The 22,535-nt window shown below is 33.4% G+C and overlaps 2 protein-coding genes across 2 annotated transcripts; both read left to right on the plus strand.

Annotated features, from left to right (window-relative positions):
• Positions 1 to 9,200: 9,200 nt before the first annotated feature.
• On the plus strand, positions 9,201 to 11,536 carry LOC120090038 (uncharacterized). Its single transcript, XM_039047525.2, has 2 exons — positions 9,201 to 9,899; positions 11,235 to 11,536. Exons 1-2 carry the CDS (start codon positions 9,417 to 9,419, stop codon positions 11,448 to 11,450), a joined length of 699 nt encoding a protein of 232 aa, XP_038903453.1. The 5' UTR covers positions 9,201 to 9,416; the 3' UTR covers positions 11,451 to 11,536.
• Positions 11,537 to 13,739: 2,203 nt separating this feature from the next.
• On the plus strand, positions 13,740 to 21,155 carry LOC120090316 (cyclin-like protein). The gene is given in 5 exon segments (XM_039047891.2): positions 13,740 to 13,942; positions 18,054 to 18,102; positions 18,104 to 18,328; positions 19,374 to 19,434; positions 20,334 to 21,155. Coding segments are annotated over 5 exon segments (1,005 nt in total). The 5' UTR covers positions 13,740 to 13,874; the 3' UTR covers positions 20,936 to 21,155.
• Positions 21,156 to 22,535: the final 1,380 nt, after the last annotated feature.

The raw sequence follows: 22,535 nt of genomic DNA on the forward strand, positions 1-22,535 counted from the left end.
TATCATAGGCACACCAAAATCTACACACTTTAGATGTATTTATAAGTGGACAAGAGGAAAATGAAAGAACAAATCAATTCATCTTCCATATGCCAATTACTGAGAAAATATAAAGAGAAAATATTATTTAAAACAAAATCTCTAATTAAAAAAATATTTAATTAAACAAAAAAATTAATTTTTATTTAATTAATAAATATACATAAATTAACAAATTCATTCATTTTCCATATGTCAAATAATGAAAGAATATGAAGAGAAAAAGTTATTTAAAACCAAATTTTTAATTAAAAAACATTAAATTAAACAAAAGAACTAATTTTTCTTTTATTAATATATATACACACTCACACACAAAACGCATTCTCTCATTTAATCAACAATATTTAATATGGATCAAATTCATATTAATATTTGAATCGTATTCAAATAATTACTTTTCTCTCAAATAAGTCTTTATATTATAATGTATCATATACATTATATTATATCTCATAATTATATCTAATATAATAATTTTTCTTTTGTTAATTTGAACAATTCAAATTAATCAAAATTAATTCGATTCTCACATATCCCAAATGAGCTAACGAGGGGACCTTATAGACCTATAATTTGAAGCTCCAATGGTACTTGATTAATTAATCAAACTATTTGATTAAATTAATCAACTTTCATTAACTATTGGTCACTCCACTAAAAACTGACAGTTGCATTATTCGCATTATAGATATATTTTTATGTCCATTGGATATAACCAATCAACAGTGCATCCACCCTTCACAAATTGCTCGTAAGTACAACTAGGCCAAAATTACCGTTTTCCCCTATAGTTATATCTAACTCCTTAAGTACCACTAACCCCTCTAATAAATAATAAGTTATAGTCCAACTATAACCTAACCCTTCTCGGGCCAAGAGAGAATGTAGCCCACATTATTCAAACCTCGAAACCAGCCCTTAAGGGAGAAAATTCTCTATTTTCTGTAACTATAGAGAATTAGTAAATTCTTTCTTATGTAACTGACCCAACTACCTAATCAGACAAAGTCCTAAAATGGTAGGCATATTGAGTCAACAAAATTGGCCACTCTCACCTTTGCAAATCAAAGGACTGCCTTCATAAGCAAGAGTTCACAACTCACTCAGGATTCAGGTTAAGTCACTTATGGTCATCTTGGTGAAATGTAAGTCTCTTTTAACAACGGTGTTATATAAAAAGATTATTCATTTTGTGGTTCAATCTTATACAAACTCTTTGTATAGAATACCCTGCTCAAATATCTTCACATGAATGATCAGGATCAGATTATTTGTAGCACTTTACAATAATTGTAACAACTAAAAAGTTGATCGTATTCATAGTGTCACCAAGATAAAAGTACTCAGCCTTATCCATCTATTACAAACTGGTTAAGTAACAACTTAAACATGATCCACCTGTATGTCTATACATACATGTTTAAGTCTTAGAAGATAACTCTGGATCTTAGTTTATTGGTTTCTTGTGGGTTAATGCAACTAAAATGTCAAATAAAATACCTCTTATTTTATTCGATAAATAAAGTGTTTGTACAAAACAATTACAAACTACAAGACCCACAAGATTTAAAGCATCAACCCCAACAGAAGAGATGTGTTGGAGAAGGACTAAGCGACACAAAGGTTTAGAAGAAGAACCACAAACATACATTGATGCTCATATCTAGTAATTTTGAATATGATGGGTTCTTCTTTTTTTGGTTGGACCGGGGTGTCTAGGATTTGTTTGTTTGTTTGTTTTTTTTTGTTTGGTGTGGTGAATGTGAAACCCCAACCCACATCATTTTCTTTATGTTCCACTTATATTATATCTTTGTAACTTTTTTATGAAATTAAATTCCTTCTCTCGTTTATTTTGTTTTTCTGTCCTTTTTTTGCTTGGTTCATGGGGTTGCCTTTAGAATCTACAATAGAGTGACTGAAGATATAAAGAACTGATAATAACACATGCATGCAACGAACAAAGTGACTCAAAAAGTTTTTTTGTCAAGGTTGTCGATATCAACTGATAGACACGATAGATTGGTAAGCATATGAAAAGTTAGAATATGTAAAAATTATAAAATAGGTACCAATCAACGTACAAGTTTACTGTAAAATTTGACCGTATTCAGATCATTAAGTTCTTCTCAATGTTGTAGTTATCGGCGAACCATCGTAAATAGTAGATCAATAAGCGTAGGAATGGACGGGGGTTATAAAACTATTCAAACAACAACTACCATTACCGATCAAACTAAAATAAAAAGATAAATCCAACGGTACTGTTATCGTTATTGGTTATCAAACTAACTTAGAAGAAATTCTAAGTCGCTTATTTTGAGTTACGGCAGTTTTAAACATCTCTATGTTGTAAAGAGTACTTTTTGCTAACGGCCTTAGCACATATAAATTATTTTCCAGTTGAGCAGAACATATATCAACACCATTCTTAGTAATAAGCACTTTATTATAAGAAAAATGAAGTTTATATTTACATTATAAAAAACACTTTACAGACACTAAGTTCCTTTTTAAATCAGGAATAAAAAATACATCATTCAAAATGAGAAATTTGTTTTGTAAAGTGAATCGGAGACCTCCCATTACTACAACTGAGACGATATGTCTAGTTCTAACTCGCATCGTCATCTCACTAGCACCAAGTTGCCGCCAGGAACTGATTCCCTGAAATGAAGAACAAATATGGATAGTGACCCTAGAGTCAGTAATCCAGGAAGAATCATCATTCTATATTAAACAAGTCTCCAAAACAAGCAAATCACATTTACCTTGTTTGGCCTTTTTCTTCTCTGCCAAATATCTGGGGCAGTTCCTTTTTCAGTGCCTGTCTTGGTTGTAATGGAAACATTTTCCCTTGTCAACCCTCACTGGTTGTCTACCCCTTGGAGCAACAGCTTGTGGGTTGGCAGGAGTTTTCCCCTTATCACCCTTTTTCTTCTTCCACTTTTTGGTGTCGGAAGAAGAAGGTGTAGACTTAATTCCAGAGGTCAAACCTTTGTGAAATTTTTTAAATGATGTAGCAACATTTTTTTCACTCTTCTTCTCATTGCTTTTCAATAAGGATTGGAAAGTCTGCAACTCATTCAATTCTATTCAGAACAGCATTGTTACGAAAGTGAAGGAAGCTATCTGGTAAGGATTCCAGAATTATGCTAACTTGGCCGGTCTCATCGATGCTAGACCCCTTCATCTCAGCGGTTGAAGTGGATCATCATATTGAGAACATGTTCCTGAACAGATGACCCCTTTTGCATCCGTGAGTTGAAGATGTACGTGAGAGTGTCGTGCCTGAGTTGTGCGGACGGTTGTCTGAACATTCCCCTCGGGGACTCCATGATCTCACGTACAGTGACCATGGGTTCATGCTTCTTGGCCAAAACTTCAATAAGTTTGGCCAAGATGTACACTCGGGCCTTCTCATTCGCCTTTATCCATCGTTCGTATGCCTCTCGAATATTTCGAGGAGTAATAAGAGCTGGAATAGGAGGACATTCTTCCGTGAGGACGAATCTGAGATCATCATCTATTTGATATAAATGTAATGATCCATGCGTTCGTGTAGGTGACACGCGAGTCGAGGTATTTTATGCAATGAGTTTGCATAAGATTGGATCATAGAATAGTAATCACTGTAACATCATTGATTAGTTTGATTCCTATTTTAATAGGATGATCTAGGCAACTTAGTCTCACTCCTGAGTATATTATGAACTTTTATTTATGAGGGGTTGTCCTTTGATTTGCATGGATAAGGGTGGCCATATCGCTGACCCAATAAGCCTACCATCTTGGGGACAAGACCAAGGGGGGAGCTATGAACATAATAATACAAGATGGAATTCACTCTTTCCCTCCTTGAGGATAAGTAGATGAGTGTTACCTTAAATGGTGTCTTTGAGACTTAAACAAAAGGCCTTACCCTTTCATTGACCTGAGAGAGGTTTCTGTTTATTGCTTAGACCATAAACAGGTCGTTCATTAGAGAAGCACTGGTACTTAAGAAGCCAGAGATAACCCAAGGGTAAAACGGTAATTTAACCCAGTAAGAGCTACGTACACTCGTGAAGATTAACTTGCTGGTATTAGTTTATATCCGTGGACATAGAAATATATCTAGTAAGAGTGCAGTTGTGAGTCTTTAGTGGAGTGTATCCACAATTAATTAATATTGATTAACTTAGTTAATGAGTTTAATAAATTAATCTCATATTGTTGGAGCTTCTGATTTATAGGTCTACCAAGTTCACTCATTAACTCACTAAAGAATACTTAAGAGGGATAATTTGAATTGTTTAAATTAATTTAAGAAAACTATATATTAATGTGATTAATATATAATTAATTATGGATAGGTCTATAATCAAATTGGAAAGTAACATTTGAATAAGATTCAAATTAATTAATTCAAGTGAATTAGACTCTCAAAGAATTAATTAATAGAGAGATTTTGTCCATATACATGGGATGTATATGATAATTAAATGTATACATTAAATTTGGTTTAATGTATAAATAGTTATTTAATTAATTACTGTGCAAATCAAAATTAAATAAGTGTTATTTAATTTTTCAAATTAAATAAGCGTTATGTAATTGGGCTAAAAAATTGAATAAATGTTATTTAATTAAATGCGCTAATTAATTCAATAAATGTTATTTAATTAATCATAGAAAAGAAAAATATATTAGGAAAGATCCTTGGTCATTCTCTATATAAAGACCTCCCCATTGCCTTTTGGGAATGCACAACACTGAATACACAATTCTTATTGCAGAGAAACTTTGAAAATACATAATTCCTTAGTGTTATTGTGCAAAATTTTCTCTAAGCCATAAATCCTCACTACTCTCCAAAATCTTATTCCCTTCTTCCTCTCTCATGAGTTGGATACCATCTATCCCTCTATTTGAATCCCAGAGAATAACGAGGTAACTCTCGTGGTAGTATTTGAGATCGCTCAAGGAGTTGTTCATGATCAAGACTGTTCGGAGATCCGTTCGTTGGAACCTTGGAGAGGATTGTTCATGGCACTTGGGGAATCTACAAAGGTAAAAATCGTTCTAACCCTTTTCTCAATAGCATGCTAGTTTATGTGTTTTTTCTATTCTATTTAGTATAACAATTTTATTTATTGTAAAAATCGAATCGCGGGATGCAAGACAATCTCACACGAGAGAACACTTCCACTGTGGGATTCGATCATTTCATCTAATGTGCTAGGGTAAGTGGGAGAGCATGTAGGGTATAGTGATTGCCCTAGTATACATGTTTCACCGGCTTATATTTCCCTGGATTTAGTGCAAGTGAGAGATTGTTGAGGTGTATGCTCTAAAGCCTCGTAGTTTTATGTTAGTTGAATTAATGGATGATTGATTTTATATTACTTGTGCGATAATCCATTAACTTAAGATCCAAGGTTGTTTGATGTAACTTAAACATGTATATGGAAATATATAAGTGGATCATGTTCAAGTGATAACCTAAGTGGTTTGTAGTATATGGATAAGGTTTGGTGCCTTATCTTGGTAACACTACTGATACGACCCACTTTGTAATTATTACCATTGTTGTAAAGTACTACAACTAATCTGATATTGATCATTCTTGTAGAGACATGTGAGCAGGGGTATCTTATACAAAAGAGTTTATATAAAGACCAGACCACGAAATATTAAGTCTCTCTTTATAACGTCGTTGCTAGAAGAGACTTACATTTCACCAAGATGACCATAGGTGACTTGACCTTGATCCTGAGTGAGTTGTGAACTTCTGCCTATGAAAGTGATCTTTTGATTTGTATGGGTGAGGGTGACAAGATTCATCGACTCAATAAGCCTAACATTTTAGGGATTTTTTTTTATCAGGGAGCTGAAAGCAAAACTACACAAGAAGGAATTCACTCCTACCCTATAGTTAGAGTAAGAAGATAAATTGCTCTTTTAAGGGCTGATTCCGGGGCTTGAACATTGAGGCACCTCACCCAGAAGGGTTCAATCATAGTTAGACTATGACTAGTTGTTCATTAGAGGGAACAATGGTACTTAAGGAATTAGATGAAACTATAGAGGTAAAACGGTAATTTGACCAAGTTGTACTTATGAGCAATTTGTGAAGGGTCAACGCACTATTGATTGGTTATATCCAATGGACATATAAATATATCTATAGTGCAAAGAGTTCAACTGTTTGTCTTTAGTGGAGTAACTGATAGTTAATGAATGTTGATTAATTTAATTAAAAGAATTTAATCAATTAATCTCGTATCATTGAAGCTTCAATCTATAGGTTCATGAGGTCCCCTCGTTAGCTCAATGAAGATTAATGGGAATCAAATTAATTTTGGTATGATTTGAATTGTTCAAATTAATTAAAGAGAATTAATTGTATAAGATACAGTTAAATAATGTATATTGATGTGTCAACGAGAGAAATAAATATTTGAATATGATTCAAATATTAATTATATGAATATGATTCATATAAAAACTATATGTTAAAATTTAATGTGAATATTATTTATATTAAATTTATATAGTTTTATGAGATGAATAAATGTTTGAATATGATTCAAATATTAATTATATGAATATGATTCATATAAGAACTATATGTTAAAATTAATATGAATGTGATTCATATTAAAACTATAGGTTAAAATTAATATCAATTTAATTCATATTAATACCTTAGGTTATTTGAGAGAATATATATATATATATATATTTGAATTTATTAAAAATAAAGGGGAAAAAGTTATAACTCCTTCACCCCTTAATTTCTACCTAACACACATAACAAATTGGAAGAGAGAGAAAGTTCTTTCTCTGTGTCTCTCTGGTTCTCCTTCTCTCTGTGAATTTTACAGAGATGAAAAAAAACTTAGTTATCTTCTCCTTCCCTCACGCCAATATTGAGTGCAAGCCCACACCTCTGCACGGTTCTCGTCCCTGAGAATAACGGGGAAGACCCTTTGGTTATCCATTCCTATTCGTTGAGTTAGTGGATGCTGAGTTCGTGAGATCGGGAGAAGACGACTTGAATTGGAGAGGAACGTGATTTCTAGGTCTTCAAGGGTATGTGATTTCTTAATCCCTTCCTCTCTATTTGAATTATAGAAAGCATGCTTAGGTTTATATTTTTCCGTGGTTTCTGTCACTCTGAATTTTGTGTATTCTATAAAACAAAATTTAGAGATTGATGTGTCGAATTGCTTCTGTTGCGGGGAATTACAATCATTTCATTACACAAGTGCATGTTAAGCAGTGATGGTGTTCCAGTACAGTTCCCGGAATGATTCCAACAGAGGTTTAAAAAGGAGAGTCTTCAAATAGAAGATAGGCTGTTGGGCGTATAGACAGTCTGGGTACATGAAAAACAGAGCAGGTTCGTCAAAGGACTCTGGATCGTGTGCTGACGGTGTCTTTCTCGTTAGGGGAGACGATGATTTCCTCTGAAGAAGATGGATTTCATCCTTGTGGTATATCCGCTTTACCATGATAGAGGATGTGATGTTAGTGACTCCACAAATTTGCACACGGGCATTGACTTGGTGGATATGCAAGGTGCATGGTGGAAGTTATGCCGATGGCTGAAGGACTTCCAGATGAGCCAAGTAGGTGGAAGTTATGCCGATGGCTGAAGGACTTCCAGATGAGCCAAGTAGGTGGAAGTTGCCCCATGAATATCAGCAAGGTTTATCGACATGTGACAAAAAAGGAAAATCTTGGGAAATGATATTCCTAGTGGTCTATTTTTTATGGTGAGGTAGGTTATAATTTTATGAGATGAGAATTATGATGGTCAATGAAGACAATGGATGTTGTAGAAGTTGTGGATTCTTCAAATATCTTGCCAAAGTGAAATTTGTTGGGTTTTGGCAAAATATTGGAAGTGCAATTTGTTCCATATTGGTTGAATTGAAGAATAGGGACCGACTCTAAGTCTATAAAAAGAGCCTATGCCTTTAGTTTCAAGTTGTCTCAGTTAGAAACATTTCAAGCTTAATGTGCAAACTTTAATTCAATTCCTTATGTATTCTCTAGTTGGAGAGGGGAAAAAGGTGAGTAGTCAAAAGTTTTGAGAGAGTACTCTTGTAATTGGGACCGGGAGAGATAATTGTTCTATATGATTGTACCAATTTTTTACACAGTGGATTTCTTTCCAGTGGGTCTTGGTTTTTTTTCGAGTTGGAAGTTTCCACGTAAATTCTTGTGTATCTAATTTTATTCTTTTCTTTTAATTTCTCTATTATTTTCCTACTTATTCCTACGGATGAAGTGGGAGGTTTTTCCCAACAATTCATTCGCTCAGGATAAACTATAAAAACCACTCATAAAATATGACAATCGCCACCTAAAATATTGTAATAATAGTATAAGACTGAGGGTTCACTTTTTTATTATTATTTGAGATCCAATTTTTACAATTGAAAGTCTTATAAAGAGCAAAAACAAAATATCTAAACATAGCACAAATATGCTAGTGATCAAAAAGGAAAAATTGTCAGAAATAGCATGTTTAAGTTTTCACCCTACAAAACTAGCATGCTTTTTGAAAACTCGTAAGAATAGCTTTTATCGATCCATCTCGAGCAAGATCGGGCACGAGATTTTAGTTTAAAAATCAATTTTTTCCAACTTATCGATTGTTTGGGGCTTTCTCGATACATATTGCCGACATTATATGGATCTCGATGTTAATTTTGGACAAAATAACAACGAGATTTTATATATTTGAGCTTGCTCGGTGAAATCTCGAGAATAATTAACACAAAATTCATATATTTTAACTTTCTCGATGAATCTCTGTAGGATTAATATCGAGATTCTATATATATCCAAAATCTTACCCAAATTTTCACAAAATTTGATATTTTCTAAAATTTAAAAATGTTGAATCAATTTAGAAAATCTATTTTGATAATTGGAAAGCCCATTTGGAATTGTGGAAATTCATATAATTGTGAAAATAAATTATGCTAATAAAAAATTACATAATAATTTGATATAACATTTAGTAAACGTAACCAAATTTCGAGAAAATTTGAAAATATACTAGATTTGGTATAAAATTTTTAAAGACTACATAATTTAAGTTTATCTCGGTGTGATCGAGATGAATCCAAATAAACTATTATCAAGAGACCAAAATAATTATTAATTTTTTTTGAAAAACGTGCTAATTTTATGGGATGAAACTTTGAACTACTGATCGAATTCCTTACCCTATTGTATATTTAAGAAAAATAAAAATAAAAAAAGAGAGAGAGAAAAAAAAAACTTAAAAGCAACAGAAACAACTCCTCCTTCCAATTTGCATTTCCGTGCTCCCTCGACTCCATGTGTACATGTGAATCAAACTCCCGCCATTAATGGAGTTCACAATCATAATTCCCCGAATCCCCCAAAATTTCTCCCCAATTCACAGAACCCTAAACCCTAAAATCCACGCCTCATCCAAATGCCCTAATTCACAATTACCACTCCCATCAAAATCCTTAATCACTCCAACAGCCGAAAATATTCCGACGATGTCGGAGATTCTGGCGGCGGGCAAGGCCCAGAATCTGGGCCTCCGGCTGCAAACTTTGGGGCCGTTCTTCCGAATAACAGCGAAAAGCTTGGAATCGCAGCGAGAGATCGGGAAGGCGGAGGGTTTAGTGAGAGTGTGGTTGCGAGGGAAAATTCTCCATCTGGAATCGATTCGATTGAACAGAGAAAGCTTGGGAATGGAGAAGTCGATCTTTGGACTCGGATTGTTCATCGGCGCTGTTGCGATTCGGTATGGGTATGATTGCGGTTGCAAGACGGCGGAGTTATTGGCCATCAATGACTCCGATCTTTACCATTCCAAGGTTCTTTTCTTCTCTCTCTTTCCACATCTTTCTGGATAGAATTTGATTGAAGAAGAAGCAATGTTCAGTAGATTTTTTTTTTTTTTAAAAAAATATTTTGTTTAGTATTTATAAATATAATAGAATGATCTATCTAGTTTCGCCATATTCTTTTTAAAAAACATTATTTTTTGCCTTGAAGTGATATTTTATTTATTAATTATTATCCTTATAAAAATAAAAAAAGTATATATAATATCCCTAATTTGAGTAGATTTCAAATTTTCACATGAAGTTTGAAATTTGTCCCCAAAAATATTGTTGTAGAATTTTGTTCTCATTAAAATTAGATTGAAAATTTCCGTGATGGTCAATTAAAATTTTAATGTTCATTTTCAAGTATTAAAATAAGATTGAAATTGACATGAGGGTCAATTTTATGTGATAAGAGGCAACAATCAATCTTTAGGTGTCACCTGTCATATTAATTTTTATCATTTATTTATTTTTTTTATATATAAAAGCTCAAGAGTAAAAAATAAAAGTTGAAAGTCTAGCCTATTCTAAAGTTTATGAGTATTTTGTATAATTTATCTTATTTTCTTTATGATTATGTAACAATTGAAGTGGTAGAGCCAACTCTAGAAGATAACATAAAGGTGATAGGACGTGAGTTAGGTTCTTTACTTACTTTAATTATTTTTATCAAATCAATAATTACAAGTTGAAAATCGAACAATTAATCTTTGGATTTGAATTTTATTGTTATTGTTGTTCTTTTTATCTTTATTATTTAGTATAATCGTGGGTAAACTTATGGTAAAGTCGAACCATATTCAATGGTGGAAATATGCTTGGTTTGAGTTTAGCTTGAACAAACTTATGCTCGTGAACATTAACTCATTATTCAAACTCCTCACATTTTTTCTTTTTAAGTTAGATTCCTTAAATTTGCACTCCAAAAATTTAAATATAACTTTTCTAGACTTTAGTTTTCTCAACTCTGCACTTAGAGCCCTAACATTACTTGGTTGCTTTTATTTTTTCTTAAAAAATTTTAAATTTAGTATTCGAGTTGCATTTTGAATAATCTCATGGGACGACTCGCCTTACAAGACTTAAAGTTTTAACTATTTCTTTCTTTCAACATCTCAAAATTCTTACCATTCTATTGAACAACTTACCATTTTTTAGAAAGGTTTTTCTATCTCTAGTGAACATGTTTTAATGAACCGATTTTATTAAATAGCTCATTTTAAGTATAGACAATTACTAGAATGGGTTGTATGAATTTGTGAAACTTATGTTAAACAAAAAGAAATGTATTGAATTTGAAGATTGGACATATATTGGCAGCTGGTCAGATTCTACACAAGGATTGGGTTCAAGAGTATGTATGAAGTGAGTGGCACAAAGTTATGTGACATTGGAGACATGTTGGTGTGGGGAGGTATTGGAACTAGAATGGATGCTGACATTAAAGCCCTTCTTCTTAAATGGTGTACAAGGTTCAAATACCCATCATCTAACCCACAAAACTCCCACCCTTTGCTTCAAACTAATCCTCATTAGCACTTTCTCGTGAAATGTACAAACTTTGTTAAACTTGTAAGTAAGATGTATGACATATATGCATAATTCATACTTATGTTGAAAAATATAGTGTTTATGGGTTACTACTATAGACTTTTTTAGTTGAAATGATTTTGTTATCATTCCTTTCATCTTAAAAGATATTATTAAAATAATTGGTAAATATCGATTTATACCCCTAAACTTTGGGGGTGATATTAGTTTAAGTTATGGATTTTTATAACTGTATTAATTCACACTTTCTTCCTAATTTTGTTAGACCAATATCTTGTGAAACTTATGATTTGAGTAAATTAAACTCTTAAATTTTCATAAGTCAATCAATTTAAACATTCCATTATGATCACCTTTGAACACCATCCATGTATTGATTCTCATATTTGTGTGGTCTTCTTTCAAATGTCAGTTTTACAAAATGGACGATTGATGATTCTCAAAGAAATTTTGACTTAAAACCAAAATTAATTCATTTATGAAAATTGAGGGTGTTAATTGATATAACTATAAATCTCACCGGAAGTTTTTTCAAATGGGACTTGATGGAAGATGTAAATTGTTACATTTACAAAAGTTTAAAGTTTAATTGATACAATTATTAGTTTAATGTTTAAATGGATACAACCATTAAAGTTTAGGGGTATAAAATGATATTTTTCCTAAAATAATTACAATTGATTTTGACATGTTTGATATAGTAAATTATGACTTGTATGTCTTTCAATTTTTACACATCAGCCATCTTGTTAATTTCTATATTATTTTAATTAAAAAAAATCTCAAAGGGTATTTTAGAAAAAAACTTTTCAAAGCTTAAGAGTAAAAATGATATCTTTCAGAGTCTATTAACATAATTGAAGGTATTCTAGTTAAATGATTATGCATAAACTTGTAGTTATTGATCTTATATCGAAGGGAAAAAAGATGTAATAATAATAATAATAATAATAATATAACTGCAATAACTTAAATGACTAAAGTTAGCGCTATCTCAAAGTTGTCAATTTAACTTGACTAATCAAGATATTATTTGCTCGATTAAAAGGTTTTTAAATCCTCATCTTTATGTTGTTGAACTAATTGAATCCCATCTCTCACAGTATTGATTAATAAATAATAGGTTAAAGTTATTTTGGTTTGTTTTGAATTTTATTTCATTTTAGTTATTGTATCCAAATTTATCCATTTGAAATTAACTTTGATCAAAATTAGTTACTTAATAATAATATTTTTATACAAGGAAAAAAATGTTATGTGGGCTTGTTTCCAAAATTAATAGAGAAAAGACCAATAGACTTTATTTTATTTTTGGAAAAATTAATGAGAAACTAACAATATTGGGAGATTTTGTGAAACTACAAAATACACAAACCCGAACAAATATACAAACCAAAATGATTTTTTTAACTTCAACAATAATGCTTTTTTTTTAAAAAAAATGAAAATATAATAAGTGGAATTAATATTGTAGAGATAATAAAGTTAAGAGAAAAAAAAAAAGAAAGTTAAAATAACATATGGTTATTATAATTTGGGTTCTATTTCATTTTACTCCATATACTTTAGATTATCATATTTTAATTGCTGTATTTTCAATCAATCTTAAATTTAGACCACTTTAACAGTTTAATCTACTAGTGAAGTTAATATGCTGAAGTTAATAAATTTGTTTTTGGAGTATAGAGTTGTAATATGAAATTCCTTCTTAAATGAAAAAAATAGAGAAATATAAGAAGACGAAATTACTCGATAAATGTGAAAATAAAAATAGAAGAGAAAATAAAATCTTTAAAATGTAAAAAAAGAAAGAGAAAAAATAAATTGAGTTGTGGTCAAACGAACTCTCAAAATGAATTTTTATTGAAATTATATTAACAAAAAAATTTACATTAAAAAAAAACATTATGTCAGAGTTGTGGTCAAACGAACCCTCAAAATTCTTTTTTAAATTATAATAACAAAAACGTTTACATTAGAAAAAAACATTATGTCAATATATTTGGATAATTTATAATGAAATTGCTAATAAGACTATTTTTTTCGAAAAATTCAACAATAAACTAACACAAAGCCCAAAATCAAAGTATATTGTCCAACTAAAATAAAACAAAACCGAAATACAATAGAGGAACCAAAATATTTTCTTTTTCTTTTTTTCTTTAAATAACAAAAAGATAGAAAAAAAGAAAAATATTTATTTTAATAAAAAAGAAAAAGAAAAAGAAAAAGAAAAAGAAAAAAAACTAGAACTGCAGAAGGTCCCAAGCAATAGCGAAATTGAGGATCACTATAATGATATCACATTCTTCACCTTCCCGCGAGACGAAGCCCTAACCTCCCTCTCTCTGTTCTCTTCACTTTCTTTCTCTCTTTCTTTCACACAAACAACTGAACGGCGCAAAGCAAATGTCACGTCGGGAAGTTCGGGAATCCGATTCCAAGCGCCACCGTTCCAGATTCGATAGAGAACCCAGGTACCCTCTCCTCTTTTTTTTTTTTTTTTTTCTGATTGCATCCCCATGTCTCTAAGTTTCCTGCTCATGAACACTTCATTCACTTTAAATGGATTGTCGTTGCATTAACTGCTGGAGTTTCCATGATTTTCCTCAGTATAATGATGATGTCATCGTAGTCGAGATGTACTGTTCATTAAGCGTTTTACTTCCTATTCGACTATGGTCTTTCATTTTTGAGAAAAGTAAATTTGTTCAATTTGGCTTTTTTGCTACATAGTTGATTGACGTGGGGTGTTTAAATGGGTCTCGAGGAATTGGCTTTTTTGTGGAGCTCTCTGGTTTGGGAGGACGAACTTTTGTGCATTAGTTTTGGAAGTTGTCGTGGAGGATGGAATTAGAATTACTAAATCCTTCATAATGTTGGTTGGACTGTCTTTCAGGTCTTGCTTCACTGTTTTTTCACTAATGGTGGTGAGAGATTCCTTTTAAATATTTGTTAATTTTAGCTATAAATAGTATTCGTTCGGTAGTTCTTTTGTATGTCAGGATGAACTAGTTCATGGAGTTTTTTTTGAAGATGGAACTATGATCTACAAGTTCCCATCTTGCTTGGACTCTCTTTGAGTCCTTGCTCCATTATGTTTTCACTAAGGATGTGAGAGATCATTTATAAAAAACTCTAAAAATATTTGTTAATTTTAGCTATAAATAGTATTCGTTCGGTAGTTCTTTTGTATGTCAGGATGAACTAGTTCATGGAGTTTTTTTTGAAGATGGAACTATGATCTACAAGTTCCCATCTTGCTTGGACTCTCTTTGAGTCCTTGCTCCATTATGTTTTCACTAAGGATGTGAGAGATCATTTATAAAAAACTCTAAATTTGAGATGGGAAATTGCATGGCCTAATGTCTGTCCTTAGCTAGGAAAGATGGACACATGGATACGTATGGACAAGTGATGGACACGTTTGACACACCACACACCAAATCTTTAGTATTTAATTTTTGTTTTTTTCTTTGGTAATTTCAGACATGTCCAAATACGGTGGACACACTAGAGATAGACATGCCCTATATTTCTTTTTCCTTTTTGTTTATTTTGCTGGAAAAGAAGAGAATAAAAAGAAACTGCTTATATAAAATCACGAACACCTATTTTCCATTAACCGTAGGCAAGTGACAAGCCTAATTGCTTTCTAGGACATTTCTTCCTTTGAGATTGCAGATAGAGGGAGGAATCAAGTGCCCCCAAGAAAGAGTTGATGAAAGAAAGAAATAGAGGGATAGTTGCTTTTGTTTGGTTAAAATTGTGCACATAGAAAGAGAGAGAAAAATCAAGTTGGTTTCCATAAATTCTTCAAAACAATTGATTAAAGGAGAGTAGAGGATTTCTTTGACTGGAATTGTAACAGAGAGTCGAAGGAGAGAGATAGACACACTCGCACAAAGAATAGAGGTTTATTTTCTCTCCCTCTCTAAACAAATTGACTTCTATTCCACAACAAAACAAAGCAATTTACAAAACATCATCATCATTATTTTTTTAATTACAATTTACAAAATATATAAATCTTTTATTTTTAATCAAAATAGAACTTTTTGTCTTGTGACTCACATTAAACGTAAAATGCTAGGATGATTTCTTCTTCATCTAGCGATAATGAATCAACTCCTTTTATTTCTTTTGTCTCTTGTAATGTTGAAGATGAATCTAACCCACTTTGGAAATACGTGACCAAGCATCACAAGTTGAGTGATGGGGATGGAAATTTTGTTAGGTACTTAAGCACCATGGAGAACCATACCCCAAAAGCTAGCTATTGGGGTGGGAGAGCCAAGCCACTTAAGTACCACATTGGTTATCCCATTCTAACCAATGTGGAACAAAGGCATCCCATACTACCTTGGTTCCTAACAATATCTCATCCCCAGAAAGCCGACGTCCTGGTGGCTACTTCGGCGATACTTCACTCGGCCACACCGGTCAAAACCCTCCGCTGGTTCCACTTTGGAACGTCGACAACCGGCTCTGATACCATTGTTAGGTACTTGAGCAACTTGGAGAACCACACCCCAAAACCTAGCTATTGGGGTGGGAGAGCCAAGCCACTTAAGTACCATATTAGTCATCCCATTCTAACCAATGTGAGACAAAGGCATCCCATACTACCTTGGTTCCTAACAGCATCATGACGAATCATCCTCTTTCTATAATGCTACGCAAAATTCTTGTTGATCGTTAGAACGAGACTAATACCCCACTATATTGTTTGTGGCATATTCCTTGAACCCAAGGTACATTTTAGTATGTTATGTTTTTATTTTTATGCTAAGCGTATTATAGGAGTTAACATTTACTAAACCTATATTTAGGTACAATAATGAAGAATGGCTTCAAGAAGATAGCAGTCGAATGCCTCCATATAGAAATTTGGAAGTAAGTCGAGGAAGAATGAAATGTCTCGAGAAATGTTTTTAGCACTGGGGAAGAATGTGTGAAAATTCTCACCGAATATGCTAATTTTTGTACAAAAGGAGATTTTTTCTTTAGTTATGATTCCTTACGCGATGGGTATCATATGGATCCTAAACATTGGTGGATTCTCCATGGTATGCATGCACCACTCCTTCAATCATTAGCTTTGAAGCTACTTGCGCAACCTTCCTCTTCCTTGTGTTGCGAGAGAAATTGGAGTAGATACTCATTCTTTGACTCTATTAGGCACAATAAGATGGCACCACAACGTGCCAAAGACTTGGTATTTGTGCATAGTAACCTTCGTCTTTTGTCTAGAAGAACCCCGTGTTATTTGAAAGGAGAGACTAAGTTATGGGATATGCAAGAGATTCATTTGATTCTTTTGAGGATATTGGCATGCTTGAAGTAGCTATCTTGTCATTGGATGAACTGGATTTGGAGGCTTAAGGCTATGGTTTTTACTGATGTTAGTGAAGTTGGCAGAGGTGATAAAGATACAGCTGTTTTTAGAAGATTGGGATGGGAGCTTGAACTTTACATGGAGCTGATTATTGTTCTAGATTATTTGCTTTTTACCATTTAGTGCGTACGACAAGCTTTGTTGGACAAATAAGTACTCTACTATTGTCAACTAACTTGACCTTTTTATTTTTAGTTAGCACATTTTGTTTTTATCTAGTTTGAAATATTAAATATATCACTATGTACACATTCTATCCTAGTACATACTTGTCCTATTTTTTTAGTAATTAACTTGTGATTGTATTCATATTGGCTCTCATGTTGTGTGTACACTTGTCGTCTGGGTTCACACTTCCCAAGTTCTTGGGTGTGAATGGAAACTTTAGTATCTACGTGAGGGTGGTCAAGCTCTTAATATATCGTTTTTGATATTACCATGTAATGGAAATCTAAGTTTACTTTTTCTTCTCTCTCTCTCTGTTTTCCTTTTTTTTTTTTTTTTTTTTTTTTTTTAAAATAGAAATATATGTTTACTACTAATATTTTATGGGCATGTGTTTGACTGCTCTTACATGTAAGTTGATTGTTGATGGTTGGATGTATGATTGAAAATTGTACTTTGGCCAATCAATTTAGAATACTCATTTATGTTGTAGTATCCCTTAATTATATTGAATGAGCATCTAGTGACGAGGATCTGTGCATTTTGAGAAATAGGTTGTCTGCATGGATATATTTTTAGCCCCAACTTTCAAAGAACATGTACTTTGATTGTTACGAAAGAAAAGACTGGACAATTGCTTTTGCAATGCTCAGTCTCGTAGTTGCTTATGTGTATTCATTCTAGCTTCTCGTTACTTCATGGTTATTGATGGCTACTCAGTAACACGAACACATCATTGTTATCAGCCCTGCGTTATGCTTGTTCAATTTAGTTCCAAAATGGCCTCAACAAAAATGTTACCAGCCTTGCATTATGTTTCACTTTCTTCCCTTTCAAAAGCAAGGGCTGTGAAGAGAAATACATTACATTATTTGGATATAGTGGTAATAAGATGACTCCATTCTTTTACTTCCAATTGAATCAAAATAATACTTAAGATAGAATAAGTGAGCGATACATTTAATATCACGCGAAGCTTAATCATGAAACTCTAATATAGCGTAAATATGACTTATTGTTACTAGTCCCAAGAGGTCAAGGAGGGACAGGAAAACATTAGAGGAGAAGTTATCTAGAAAACTCTAGCTCTCACGTTGAAGATAATAAAGATCGGGATCAGAAACATGAGCTTCGACATGTGGGGCAAGACATGATGCCTCATGAGTCTTCATTAGCACTTGAGTCTAAACTAGAAGGTGAAGTTGGCAAAGGAGCAAAAAGGAACAGTGATGGGAGAGATGGAGGGACTAAACATTCAGTGAATCCCACTGAAGTGCCACGATCAAGATCTTATTTTCAGGTTTGTGCTACATTAAAGAATTTTTCTCATTAATTTTGTTAATTTCTTCCTTATTTAGTTTTTGACAATTAACATGACTTCAGTTTGGTTGTCCTTGTCCACTATTTATCCAAATTTCATGGTTTGATCTCAAGAATTGTTGGCAGAATCTTAAAGCTCATTATTGATATGCTTTACCGTTCTTTAATCTGTCATCTCAATCCCAAGTTAGTATCAGATTTTATTTTTATTATTTTTACTGATTTAAAAAAAAAAAAAAAGGTTGGAAGCTTCAAATGTTTTATATTTTTATATTTGAATCTAGCTGTAATTGCTATTATACACGGCTTCTTTTTATATGAACAGTCGGAAGGGGACTGCTGCAAGATTTGGGCATAAAAATTATCTGACTAGGTCTACTTGGAGCTATTGTTTTATCCTTGCAGATATAAGTGAATTCGTTTGGGGATTTCCTTTGAATTTCACTAGATTCATAATCTACATAATATTTCATTCAAAGATTTACGCAATACAAAATAGTCTTAGACCGTCGTCAATGTTTTCTTGAAGTGAAATGAGGGATTTTATTTTCTTTGAAGAGATTGTTTGAAGTAGTCAGGTGGACATCTCAGCCAGAGCATTTTCTTCCTTGATAAAATAAAGTTTGAGGTATGCACTTTCACGTGGGTCGCCTTATTGAGGTGCAAGATAAGGTGCTTCAGCGGCACTCTGCACACCTTTTAAAGCTGTGTTGTAACATACTTATATGGCTTATGAAGGACATGTTTGTTGGGTCAAACATATTTTACCATTTTCTTGAGATATTAATTTAGATAGCTGTGGAAATTTCATCATCCATATTGGTAAAATTAAATTGCTCAGCTCAGTAATAATTCTCTCTTCTCTGTATTTCTCTCTCCTCCCTTCTCCTTTTTCCATTCTTTGTTGCAATTTAGATTACCCAACATTTTGCTGGGCTGGTGTAATTGGAATCTTGTTCAGCCCTGCCTTCGAGTGCATCCGTGTATATAACTTCTTAGGCTTGCCTGTGCATGTCTTATAACAGCACGATGAACGTGGTAATGCCGGGCAAGTTGGTCGAAGCTTTGGTCAGACTGCAACTAGTGGTGGGTTTCGCTACTTCCTTTTAATCCCCAATTCCAACCTTTTTTTTTTTTGAGTTCTCTTATTCTCTTATGCAATGACATGAGTATAGATAGCAGTTGCACAAAGGAAACACTGTTTAGTCTACTCTTTGTAACATTACCAATCATAGCTATTATGCATGTATTATTACAATTATTATTAGTATGATTATTATTATTATATTTACATCCATGAATATTATTCTAAATATTTGGAGCAACTAATAGAAACTATTTTTTTGTAGTTTAATGGGACCAAAACTATTTTTGAATCTCTTTTTAGGTAGTGTTCTACTTATGGCTATTTATTGGTGTGAATGCCTTCTCCTAATAAATTACAGTGTTATGACTTTTTTGTAACTCCATTTTGGGATCTAGGATATATGTCCATCCTCTTTCTTATTATTTTCATATTATCGATGAAATATTCCTCTCTCGGTAAAGAAAGAAAAAAGGAAACTATTTGTTTTTGTAGTAAATGCGTGTACCCATTTGTTCCCTCACATTCATGGATGAGTAGTAAAGAAGGCATTGACATGTCAGCATAGTTATAGTGTCAAGGTGAAATTGAGAGAGAGCACCTAGTGACGTTTTGATGTACTTTTGCCTTTCATCTTAAATGGATCCGTATGGACTTGGGAGCAAGTCATACGACAATTGATTTTTCTACTGGTGCCAAAAATAAAATGTTGTAGAGGATGTGTTCTTATTTTTCTACTGTCGCCAAAATGTTCTATATACAATCTTCCAGCGGTCACGTTCTTATCTAGACTTATATAGGGCAGTCTTGCTCGAGAAAATTTAGAGTATCTCTTCAATCTTTCTATTCTTGCTTCTCTAATGATTTTGTATTTGGGTTTGCCTTGTTTTCCCCCACTTAGAGCGCAGTTGGTGGAAGGATTCAAAGGATCCGGATAAGGATAATGATAGAGCATCTGGGAAGACAACAGCTTATAATTCACAGCAAAGAGATGAGAAACCACAAGCTGCAAGGGAGGATAGGCACCATGATGGGTCCTCGAAACTGGAGGTCGATGCACTCGCTCCTGCTCGGAAAAGGCCTGCATTTAGGGAGAAGAAGATTACAGTAGACAATGAAAATGGTGAGAAAGCAGCAATGGTACCAGAGAGTAAGAAATCGAGTGATCTGCACCAGCCTCAGGAGGGAAGGGAACGAAGAGAAGAAAGAGGCCGTGACACCAGTTATTCTGAGAAACTTAATAAGCATGTCAATGGAGACATGACTACCAGAAGAGATGAAATGAAGAGAGGTGGCTATCCAGCGAGAGAAAGGTATGGCAATGGAAGTGGTGGTGGAAATTACAGGGGAAGAGACAGATTTAGCGGGAGGCAAGGATATCGAGCCAGTGGTACCCGCGTAGAGAAATGGAAGCACGACCTATTTCACGAGGCTAATCGCAGTCCAACTCCAAAGAATGAAGAGGACCAAATTGCCAAGGTTGAAGCTCTTCTTTCTTCTTAGGTTGGAATTAGCCAATGATGCCATCTGATGTTATTGAGTCTTTAGTGAATATGCATTGACAAAAATATTCTCAAGCCTAGTGAAGCATTTTGAAATGATGTTAGCTTTGTTATGTTTTTTCAAAACATCATCTCCTCTTTGATCTCTTGCTTCTTGTTTTTGATACATCTCAATGTAATTGAATTGCCGAATTCTATCAACCCGAACTAGCATTTCATTAGAGCTTTGGTCGATCTTGAACTCACTGTTATCTCATTTGTGGCAAGTCTCATTAGACCAACAAGGCATGAAGAACACAATGTTGCATCTTTTGACATTTCACACAAATGAGTTGCAGTCCTGATCATTTGTGGTTAGGTTCAAACAATCAAATGTGGTAGGGGCAGATGAGTTGGGATGAACACCCATGTTTTTTATTTTTATTTTTTTGCTTGAGAAGTACAAACGCACACATAGAAAAAGAGATTCACCATATAATCCCACACAGAGATCCCAAACTTGGCCTCTACCCTTTTATTCTCTCTCTCTCTCTCTTTTTCCCACACACAAAACTTGCGCTCTCTTTTATTCTAGACTGGCATGCATTTATCATCATTGTAGTATTATATTACCATTCAGAGAATCCCACAGCTTTTCAAAATAGGATTGCACTAGCACCCAGGAGGGCAGTCTTCATCAACCCAGCATGGCATCCCAAAACCAGGCATATTGCTCCAAGTCCAAGCCCTCCATTTTTCAGCATTTTTCTTGGGACAGATCATGTTTGAACCAACTCGGTTGCCCTCATTGGAACAATTCAATCGCTTCATCAATGGAGATGGAGTTGGTGGCTCCGACTGAATTGGCTGTGAGTAGCACGATGACCACCATTGCTAACACAACGAGCTTCTTGCTCATTCCATCGTCACTTCTTTCTCTGTGGCTATACTTCGGTTGGTTTGGGTTTTGAAGAGGGTATATTTTTCTCTTGTACTTGTGGAAGTGTAGCGTGATCATTTTTTCCTTTTATGTGTGGAGAGGTCATTAACTAGGGCTTTGGTGTTTGCTCACCAGGAAAATGTTTTTCATATTTGTCCTTTTAGATGAGCCAGGTGGAAAATTATTCCAAGTTTGGGTTTAAAGATGCACGACTCTATTATTTGTGGAGTATTGGTTCATGGATTTGGAAAGCTTTTGTTTTGTATATACAAATTTGTATTTAGATTGTGTATAAGAACGGTAAATTTAGCTGATGAGTAGAGTTGAGTTTATGTAAACGTATCTTTTTTAGTTCAATAATTGTATGGTGAAAACTAGACCATAGATCATCGATCTTTAAAATGGTAGTTGGTGTGTCTGGAGTTTGAGGGGTATTGGAATCTTTGATCACTGAGTCATCGTATATGCTTAAAACTAGTTGAGTCATACTTAGATTGACAAAGCTGACTAATCTTATATTGCTTGAAAGGTAAATTTCGAAAACTAAAATCATATGGTTTTTCATTTTTGGTTTTAAGTTTAAGACAATTTATAAAACTTTAGACATGCTTTTGCATCCATAACATACATTAGATGTCTCATGATTTAATATAACACTTATATTAAAATAATTGAAACCATA

This window comes from Benincasa hispida, chromosome 11 (genome assembly GCF_027475165.1).
Source record: "Benincasa hispida cultivar pf3 chromosome 11, pf3_genome.v1.1, whole genome shotgun sequence".
Lineage (NCBI taxonomy): Eukaryota > Viridiplantae > Streptophyta > Magnoliopsida > Cucurbitales > Cucurbitaceae > Benincasa > Benincasa hispida.

What these genes read in the sequence shown, in the direction of transcription:
- LOC120090038 (XM_039047525.2), top strand. Translation starts at nt 9,417, where the DNA reads ATGGAGTTCACAATCATAATTCCCCGAATCCCCCAAAATTTCTCCCCA. An exon ending in CCGATCTTTACCATTCCAAG is followed by an intron (nt 9,900 to 11,234) that starts GTTCTTTTCTTC and finishes ATATATTGGCAG; the next exon opens with CTGGTCAGATTCTACACAAG.